This window comes from Centropristis striata, chromosome 20 (genome assembly GCF_030273125.1).
Source record: "Centropristis striata isolate RG_2023a ecotype Rhode Island chromosome 20, C.striata_1.0, whole genome shotgun sequence".
NCBI classification, from domain to species: domain Eukaryota; kingdom Metazoa; phylum Chordata; class Actinopteri; order Perciformes; family Serranidae; genus Centropristis; species Centropristis striata.
Window position 1 is genome coordinate 10,218,889 of NC_081536.1, and position 10,582 is coordinate 10,229,470.

Consider the following 10,582-nt stretch of genomic DNA (forward strand, 5'->3'; position numbering starts at 1 on the left):
TCACAAAAGTTGCTTACTTGTATTCGTTTTTAGAAATATATAACAAATGTGTGTAAAATGCGTTTTTTGGTGCCTTAGATAGCTACAGAGAGCAAGGAACCAAGTTGTGTGTGCGTCCATAAACTGAATAATGATTTTTTTTTTTTTTGGAGGGGGGGTAAAGTTTCCTCATGTCATTACCTGTCAACACAACTTCGCAGGTGTAGAAGGTTAGCCTATAACATAAAGGATTTTATGTTCTCTAGCAAAATACGGTTCTTCTTAGCCAATACAACTGGTCTTTCCGACTATACCTGAACGCCTCAAGTGCTACAGCAGGTTCCGCGGAGGGGGAAGAGAGTCCTCATTTGAGCTTTGTCTGTAACATCACCGAGCTCTTTAGGACATATTTCGGTAATATAGCTAACGCGCGAGGCGGTTACATTTGATAACGTTGGCCTATTATTATTATTATCATTATTATATTTAAGTATAACCTAACACCGATATATATAGCCTATATTGAAAAATGCTCCAGTCTCTAGCCAGTAATTCGTGTGTGCGGTTGATACAAAGTCACAAATCGACGTGGTATTTTGTATCTCTAGTCTTCGGCTATCTTCTTTATCTCATATTCGGCGCTGTTGTGTTTTCCTCGGTTGAGCTGCCTTATGAAGACCTCCTGCGCCAGGAGCTGAGGGCCATTAAAAAACAGTTCCTCCAGGAAAATGAATGTCTATCGGAGGAGCGTCTGGAGCGGTTTCTAAAGAAAGCCCTGGATGCCAGTAATTATGGGGTTTCGATCCTCAATAACGCCTCAGCTAACTGGAACTGGGACTTCACCTCGGCGCTGTTTTTTGCGAGCACTGTGCTGTCCACTACAGGTAAGTCCTGGTAACCTCCGATAGACTGGAGGTGATGCTGCGGCTGACCAGGTGCGCAGGATAACCATAACGGTTATTTAACCAGCACTGCTCCCAATGTTTTGCTCCTGGTTTGGCAAAACATTGTTGTCTGACCTGTAGGGTACCTGAGCCACCATTAGGCCACATGTGGCCTACTGAATGTAACAGGCAGGTAGTTGAAAGTAAAATGTGTCCTGCAATGTGGTAATTCTAAAGTAAATTAACAAATTGTTGCCATTTTGAGTGGTTGCCTTTTAAAATACTATTTATATCCCTATGTCAACCAGGCCATAAACCTGTTTGCATTTGCAGCTGTGGTTATATAGGTACAGAAGCTATAGCTAGCTTATGTGTTTTTTCCATGTTGCATTTTTATTGGTACAGTGAGCACTGCCTTGCACACAGTACGGCCTTTGATAAACACAGTAAAACATCACTGTAAATGAACAGCCCTCATACATTGCTGTATGCCAGACAGTAGCAGGGTTATATGCAGTGAGAGACAACAAACACAAACATGATGACATCCTCATCACCTTTCTTTCCCCTTCCAGGCAATTACATGTTTATTTGCACAGTTTGCGTGACACCTTGCATATTTTTTTCTTCTTTTGTTATCTAGCATTGCTCAAAAGAACATGCCTGGCGGATACTTGTCAGTCAGGTTACCTGAAGAACTTTAGTCTGACCACATGGCAGCAGTTATATCACAAGTTTCAACATACAAGATTGTGCTGATACCGTGTACAGCTGTGGCTTCCTGGCTGCATAAAACCTTTCTTGTTCAAGTCTCAACGCAATCCTGTTTATGTGTAAACAGACTTGACAGACATGTGGATCAGATAGAGCTCATAGCTTTTTTTTTAAAAGTCTCACAGATCCAGTTACGACAGGCTAGTTGCAAAATACAGTACCAGAAACCATAATTGCATTACCTTTAATTTAATTAATACCAGGCCGAAGCTGAAAGTAAACAGTCACATGCAAACCTACCGCTACCTTCCTCATTTGCACATTCTTGTGATTGACCTGTGATATTTTTAACACTTCTGTTAGATTTACTACCTGAAAGCTTGTTAGGTTTTTTCCTGCAATGCCTCCCTCACAGTGACATAACTTCAACACTGTTCTCAACTATCATCCTCTACCTCTCTGTAATTGTTTTTCATTGAGCCTATACCATGTTAAGTTCCTCTGTTTAACTGGCTCTAATATTTACTTTATTTCTCATTAAAAGTGAAGTGTTGCTTTAGAAATGACAGTATGCTCAGGAGCCTACCCTCTATAAAAGTAAAGTTTATACAAGCCAGAAAGATTCTAAAACCTGTTGAGCGAGAAAGAATGCAATCTTTAATGCATATTAATTTTGCTTCCTACAGGATATGGCCACACAGCACCACTATCAGATGGCGGGAAGGCCTTCTGCATTATTTACTCAGTCATTGGTATCCCCTTCACCCTCCTCTTCCTGACAGCTGTGGTGCAAAGGATCATGGTGTTTAGCACACGCAGGCCGATCATGTACATCCACAGGCGCTGGGGCCTGTCCAAGCCGCTGGTGGCCATCGTTCATGCAACTCTGCTCGCCCTGTTGGCCGTCTCTTGCTTCTTCCTCATCCCTGCAGCCATCTTCTCGGCACTGGAGGACAACTGGAACTTCCTGGAGTCCTTCTACTTCTGCTTTATTTCCCTCAGCACCATTGGCCTTGGTGACTACGTACCTGGAGAGGCAGCTAATCAGAGATTCAGGGAGCTCTACAAAGTGGGCATCACTGGTGAGTGCTGATGATTCTTTGTATTTCTGTGGCGAGGTGGTTGCAGCTGTATCGTCCTAATCTAATTGTTTACATTCTCAACCTTAACGACTTGTTTGGAATGGTATTATGTGAATGACTGTAAATCTCATTGTCAAACTGTGAGCCAAAAAATGGTAAGGCTACTGGCAGGCAGTAGTGGCATTGTCAGTGCCGGTGTTTCAGGATATTAATTCTCATAAACCAAAGCTTCCGGTTGCAAAGAGGATATTATATAGCTGCTTTGTTTGCACTGGAAGAACAAGAAAGTAATCTAGCAAATAAAACGAATCACATATACTTTTTACAACACTATATAACTTCATTGATCATTTGTTTAAGTTATATGCAACAATGTGTCAGAATTAATGTCAATGATTTATGGATCCCACAATATCATATATAGCATGTTTTATGATGGTGAACTTTGATCTACCTGGGTGTGGCACAATCAGCTAGGTCTATTAATAGGTCCGCTTAGTGAAAACCTTATGTAAACAATGTCATATATCATATAGAACTGCAACAACTGGTCGATTGACAAAAAATGTAGTAAAAAAAGTATTTATACGTTTCTTTCATGCAAAAATGGCAGACAATGCTGTTTTCATTCTCTCAAATATGAAGATTTTGACATTTAAAGATATCATCTTAGACCAAATGATTATTTGAGAAAATTATTGGCAGATTCAATGATAATGAAAATAATCGCTAGTAGCAGCTCTAATATGAGGTGCAATACGTAAAACGCATGCTTAAAATTTACGAAAACCCAGATAAGATTCAGTGGTATTTCTCAGCACCCTCCTCAGAAAATTTTTCATAGATGAATAAGATATGGCTTAACCCTGACTCACAAGTTTGTGTCTCAAATCTAGCTGGTAATATATAGTATATGGTAGTAGTGGTTTTATCTCAGTATGACATAAAACAACATAACATAAACCAGTTATTGCACTTTACAGCTTTAGGTTATAGACAAGAGCAGGTGTGATTTTTCACTGCTACAGCAGGAATGATATGTTGACTTAAACATATTATAAAATAAACAAACAAAGAAAACTGAAATTAACCAGTGCTGCATATTGACACTAAATGTTAGAAAATAACCTGTTAACTCACACAGTGTGTCATGGCAATTGTTGCTACAGGAAGCATATAGTATATTCTGCAAAAAGTATTTCACAAACTTTATTTTCGCAAACTTCTCAACAATGCATATCTCAGGGTTCAGTTGCAGTAGTTGCTTAATTTTTAAGCTGCTAACAAAACAATCTTTTGACATCCTTTTTGCTTCGCCATCCTGTTTAAAGGCCTATTAATCAGTTGTCAGGTATGACTACATAGTGCGGTGTAGGAGAAAAATTAAGCCACGGTCTAATGGAGAGCAGAAAGACATTGATTGCATTTGCTGGGTGATTGTGCAGCTTCCTGACAGCAGCACTGTAAGAGCTAATAGTGACAAGGATAAAAAAGAAACCATCAAATTAAATTTAAACCCGTGCGCTCTTGACAAGCTGTGGGTGTGCATGAATGTCGAGCGCTCCTCCAGTGAACTGTCGCCTGCATGTGGGTGTGTGTGTGGTACGTAGCAGCAAGAAAGACGTCATTCAGAAGGGACAATGTTTCAGTCTGTAGGAGGAGAGAAGGCTGTGACAGAATGTGTTTGTTTTCACAAATAACACTGGACACATTTGTACAACTTCCTCTGTGAAGAATTACATGGCAGTGTCGGAAGTGACGTCAATATCTGCATTGAAATAGAACAGCCAGACAGTTTGCCACAAATTATGAATGTTTCTTTTTGTGATAAACAGGCACTGATATTGTGATGTTGCCTAAATGCAAATATACAGTAAAACATGACAAATACAGCAAATACAGGAATATTTTTTCTAGGAAAAGGGGATTTGAAATATCCTTTAAACTGTTGCTAATTCAGACACAGGCTGAACATGCAACTTTTAGTCTAGTGCTATGCTTACTATTTATGTTAGTAGTAGTATAAACAGCAGTAGTGCTTTTGCAGAAGTTATATTATAGTTTATATGCTTTCATCACGTGTCATACACACCTGGGGTTGCTGGGGGTTTCAGGGGGATTTTTCATCTTTGATACTGCCAAGGATGATTTATTTGTGTCATGTGAAAGCAAGTCTGTGAAAGGTTTTACCACAGGCACTGATCGAAAACCATTTATGTGTAAACCGGGGATTCACAGCATTGTCTGAAACTGTTTCTCCTCCTATTTCACTATTCAACAAAGGACACTTTCTCTATCTTCTTGTTCTCATGGTTAGCTAGCCACTGCCCTCTAGTGGTTTTGTGACAATAGGGAAGAGCATTACCTGTGTGTTTCCAATACAACAACTTACAATAAGCATTCAATATTTTTTAGGGTCTTACTGTACACACACACTGTGCACAAGCATTTAAATCCAGAGGGATATTAAAGCGATTTCCTATCATGGTTATAGAAAGTGCTAGTTTTTGATTTGGTGATATTTAGTTATACTATTCACTACAGCCAACTACTCATACTTCTTCTCTTTATTTTATTGGAAGGAACTTTAGGTGTACAGAAACATACAAATACAACACAAATGTATATGTTAGTCCCTCAATATTTAAGTATATTTCTTCCAGGCCCCCTCCTACCTAACCCCCACCCAATAGAAATGATGAAAAAGAAAGAAAATGACATCCCATTAGCATATGTAGTAGTTTGCACAAATACAAAGCATCTAATTAAATTACTCGTATGTCTTGTAATCCTTTTCCCTTGCCTGTGTGTTTGTCTCAGTCTACCTGATCCTGGGTCTGATAGTCATGCTGGTGGTGCTGGAGACTTTCTGCGAGCTGCAGCAGCTGAAGCAGCTGAGGAAGATGTTCTACCTGAAGAAGGAGAAGCCGCAGGACCGCCTCGCCATTTTGGAGCACGACCACCTGTCCTTCACGACCGTGTCCAACAGAGCTACGGCTTACACCGAGGGCAAAACCCAGATGTTTGTCAGTGTCCCAACCCTGGCCTCTCCCAATGACGATCCCATGATCCAGTAAACATCAACAGAGCAAACGTCCATTGAAGGATGAAAATATGAAAGAAGTGGGTAATGCACGCCGGAATATACATAAATAGAATGAGTAGATCATAAGTCACTCTGCAAAGCTCAGCCCTGCAAATTTTAGTATTAAAGCTAATTGAGACTACTCAAATTAAGCAATCAACGTTATCAAACCCCAGTACTGACATTAATGTGCTCTGCAGGAGTGATTCAATTTATGCACATTAATAGGGGAGAAAATTAATATTTTAACAGGGACTATAAAGTCTGTGATAAAAGAAAAGCCTTCTGCTGTATTTATGACTCACCGGAGATGCGGTTCCTTTATGGCCCGTAATATTTATTGCATATTTAAGAACATTTTAGAAAGTAATTGGTCTCTTAAAACTAGTTGAAATTTAGGACAATTCTCTGTAGTCTGTCACAAATAGTACATAGACATGTATGTAACTTCTTAATAGAAATGCTTGACAGGTATGTGGAATGTACATATCAGGTAAATGTTTTAAGATGTACAGTATAGCGCCGTATAGAATGAACACACCCTTTTAAGATGAGCCAAAGTGTTGCAAAAACAAAAGACAGATGGAGCTTTGACAGGAAAATGTCTTATGTATGACATCTTTTCTGGAAGTTCTTGTTGCAAACTGTTTAAAGTTTTTTGGTGGGAAAGTTCTGAAATGGTTTATTGGATTCTTTTCAATTGGTTTGGCTCCTATTGATTCTGAAGGTTCATCGGCCTGTTTTCCCATTGCAAAATGTGTCACATGGTTGACTGAAAAAGAGCCTGCAGTTGCCCTGGAACAAAGCATCTAAAAGAATAAACTAAACGAACAATAAGTGGTGAAAGCTGAGAAGAAAATCCTCTAAAAGTATGACATTTTTTGAATATGAAATCTGCAAAACAACAGGCTTTGTTTAAAAAGGCTGCCAAATAGAAACTATTTACTCTGCATTTAAGAACATGGTTTTGCAGCTTTTTTGGCTCTTCTTTATCAAGGTGTTGACCATTCTTTTATGACTTCACGGTGTCACACATTTCATTGCAAGGGATAGTATTTGTCTGCAGATATGTGTATTTTCTCAACATGTTGCAGTGCTATTTCAAAGTTGTCTTTGTGTGATGAAACGTATTATAATTTATTGATTTGTCTGAATGGCTTAATGTGTGCTGGACTGTTTGAAAAAGGGAAGTAGAGGATAGCCTATCTTAAAAAGGGGACCACAGATTGCTGGGTGGCACGCTGCATTTTACTTTCAATAAAAGAGCTCAGTTTGCACATGTACTGGAGCCAGGCAGTAGTACAGAAAAATTAACCGTTTGGGATTACTTGGAAAGAAAAGGAACATAGTTCCAAAGATTTCATCTGTAAAAGCAGGATATATTTTTAATGGAAAAGTAATGGTACTTTTGATCTGGGTGATCTGTAAAATCCTGATGAAGAGCAAGATGTCAAACTATTTTACTGTATTTAAATGATTTGAATGTTGAGATGTATATTTTTGACACAGGGAAGGTTTACAACATTTTGGTAGCAATTAATGAAGGTAATTCTGTACTGGAAATGGTGCATTAGGGAAACTTGAAACTGTAAACTCAAGCAGAAGGAGTGCAGCTAAAACATCCCAGTTCTGATCATCTACCACGTCAGTTTTTGCACTCCTTTGTGTACTTTGTAATTGTATTTATACCTGGAGGAAAAATGCTGTAAAAGAAGTACTTAATTTCATGCAATTATCTGTCTATAATATTCAGTTTGGCACAAATAGACTTTTTCATGTATACTTTTGTATTACATCTAATAGAAAGATGTGCTTTCTTATGAATCTTAACTGTCTCAGTCTCTGTGCGGAGCTGAAGTTCTGACCTCATCTTTCCCTACTACATTGCCACATCAAGTCAACGTCGCAGCCTTTTATGAAGTCTTGAATGTAATGTCTTTTTTATGCCGTTTGCTACAGTGAAATTCAAGGCCTGACCAGAGTGCTGGCTATGTTAGTTTGTTAGTGATGACAAGTTATTTTGAAAGGGTGAGTACAGGTGAGCTATGGCCAGGTGTCATGACCGCTTGCAAAATTAGCTTTGAGTGTCATCTGAGTTACTCACTGATCTTTAATATTGTATTTTATAGATCAGTGAGATCGTGGTAGTTTTTGTTTCCACCAGTCTGGGCCTTCGTGTAAACTGTGAAGCATTTAAACTGTCCATGTCTGCTGAGAAAAAGGAGAACTTGAATTTTGCCAAGCTTGGGTTTCTCTTTTACTGTGAGATGTTTCACCGTTTTGTAGATTTGATAGATCAATGTCGAGGCTTTTACCCTTCAGCATTAACTGTTTGGACAGTGTTTGTCATGCACATACAATTTGCCTTGAGGGTGAGAGGTGTCAGGTAATGTAGTTCTTTCAGACAGTTTATGTTGTTTCAAGGATTACAAACGGAAGCACACTGACATTATTCATTTATGCTGACAAACGTTTGGAACATTTGGGTATCACAGATTTCTGTACATATGTTTTCAGTTGATGTGCATACTGTAGATTAATGAGTATTTTAGTGTTACAATACCAATATTGTAATACAGGTCTGCCATGGAGCAAAAAGGTTTCTGTAAAATTCATTTTAGCAGAAGAAGTGAATCCATGAACTGTACAATATCAACGTGTCTTAAATAAAGTGTTGCTTTATTGTTACATAACCTGACTCTTTTATTAATACATTTTACCACCTACTGTGAGTAGTGTAGAGTTGGGGACCAGAAGAGTTATTACATTTCTAACCTGTCACTTTAAAAAAATAGAAATTTAAATCTGTTGGGGTATCGCTGATAGCTTAATAACCTCACTTAAAAAATTGAACTTGATGAACTTCACACAAACCATTTATTCATTTTCATCAATTTATTCATAATCAAATTAAATGTTCATGATTTGTAATAAATACCAAAATCTCACACAAAAGGTACATTAAATCATGACAAGCATAAAGGATATCCAGAGTCCAAATATGAAATACAATTGTCCCTGTAGGAAATAAATAACGCCTCCAAATAATCTTGAATAATGATTAAATTAGGGATATGAGGCCAATATAACAGAAGAAACAAGAGAAGGAGAGTGTCTTGAAGGGAGACTTAGTCAAACAAAGGCAGGAAGACACTCAGTATTATCCTGAAAAGTGTCCAACTGTTTTTTTCTCTGCTCTGTTTTCAATCCATCACTGTTCCTTTCTTTATCAGCAAACATCCAGAAACTGAACAAAACTTTGAATGACCTCCGAGTCACTCTCACTCCTCTTCACTTCTCCGCCTGCCCCAGCTTTTGCTGTGGTGTGGTGCAAGAGAACAAAGTACTAAATATAAATATATACTAAGGAAACAAGTATCAAACAGCATCGTATATATATATATATTATATATATATATATATATATATATATATATATATATATATATATATATTGTATTTTATTATTTTATTATATAATGTTTGTATGTTGACTTTTCTGTTCTTCATATTATCTATTTACGATGCGGTTTGGTTTTTGGTTTTTACTCAAGGTACTTGTTTCCTTAGAATACATATTTGTATTTAATACTTTGTTCTCTTGCACCACACCACAGCAAAAGTTGTGGTATATATATATATGTGTATATATATATATATGTGTGTTTGTGTGTGTATGCGTATATATACATAAGTTATGAGCATGGGCAGATTATGACACAAAGGTCTCCTGGGCACAGACATGAAAAAGCCCCCTTGCAAGACACATACCTGATAGTTGTTTAGCCTCTTTTTGATGTTGCTTCTCTCTAGTTTTCTCTTTGTCATGTTTTTGTGTCTCTTTGTAGTTGTTTTATGTTTTTCTGTGGGCCATTTGAATCTCATGAGTGTTTTTATTAAAGTTAAAGCGAATTTAGAAGCGAAATTCTGTTGAATTAAATGTTGAATTAAAGAAAATGCACTTTAGGGAAGTTTCCATCAACTGGTTAAGAATAAACAAAATTGCATAAACTTTCAATGTATGTGGTGGTGTAATGTATTGCTGTAGGCTAATCCATCAGTAAACAGTCGTAGAAGTAGAGACTGCGCAGGAAAAAAAAAAGTTGGTAATCGGACAACTTTGGCCACCCAAGAGAGAAAATGGAGAGATGTCTTCAGGAATTTGATTAAACTTAGCAACTTATAATTGTTCTTCCATGTCAGAGTGGAAACAGCTGATCAGTCATGTGAGTTAAATTTTCGCTAAATCAGAACTTATTTGGAAAAAGCGTTTAGTGCATTGTCCAAACAGTAAACCTGTTTAGTGCATTTTTGAAAAAGACAAAAAACACCTCAAGTGAGTGTAAAAACTTGTATGCACATTTTCTAAAGTTCATCGAATTCTGGTGTTTCCACCAAGCTCTTCTCATGCATCTTCAAAATGTGCATAGGATTTTGTTGATAGAAACACGACTATGGCTGGTATGTGTCTCTTTGAGTGCCATTTTGCAGGTGAAGGCCAGGGATTGGCCAGTTCAAAAATCCATCCATGGTCTAATTATTGTGCTGCAGCAACACATGTAATTATATAACATGTATTAACCATAAAAGCGTACTTCAAATAAATATAATTAAGGGTGCATTGTGGAGGATCACTAGGCTTTTCCTCACATAAAACTACTTGAATTGAAAAGAAGAGCACAACATATGGTAATGACTGTGATGTTGGAAAGAAATATGTTGGGTAATTGTTGCTACTTTAAAACACTATTTTAGTCATTCCTCTGATCTTTGAATATAAAATAGAGGTGTGGACTCTATCATTGTCATGTCAGCAGCGAAGAACACTAATTGAAAGT

At 37.6% G+C, this 10,582-nt stretch overlaps 1 protein-coding gene across 1 annotated transcript; it reads left to right on the plus strand.

Annotated features, from left to right (window-relative positions):
- The first annotated feature begins 321 nt into the window (after positions 1–321).
- Positions 322–8,437, plus strand: kcnk1b (potassium channel, subfamily K, member 1b). The gene is made up of 3 exons (XM_059359680.1): positions 322–863; positions 2,264–2,659; positions 5,480–8,437. The coding sequence occupies exons 1-3, from the start codon at positions 509–511 to the stop codon at positions 5,734–5,736; spliced, it is 1,008 nt and encodes a 335-aa protein (XP_059215663.1). The 5' UTR covers positions 322–508; the 3' UTR covers positions 5,737–8,437.
- Positions 8,438–10,582: the final 2,145 nt, after the last annotated feature.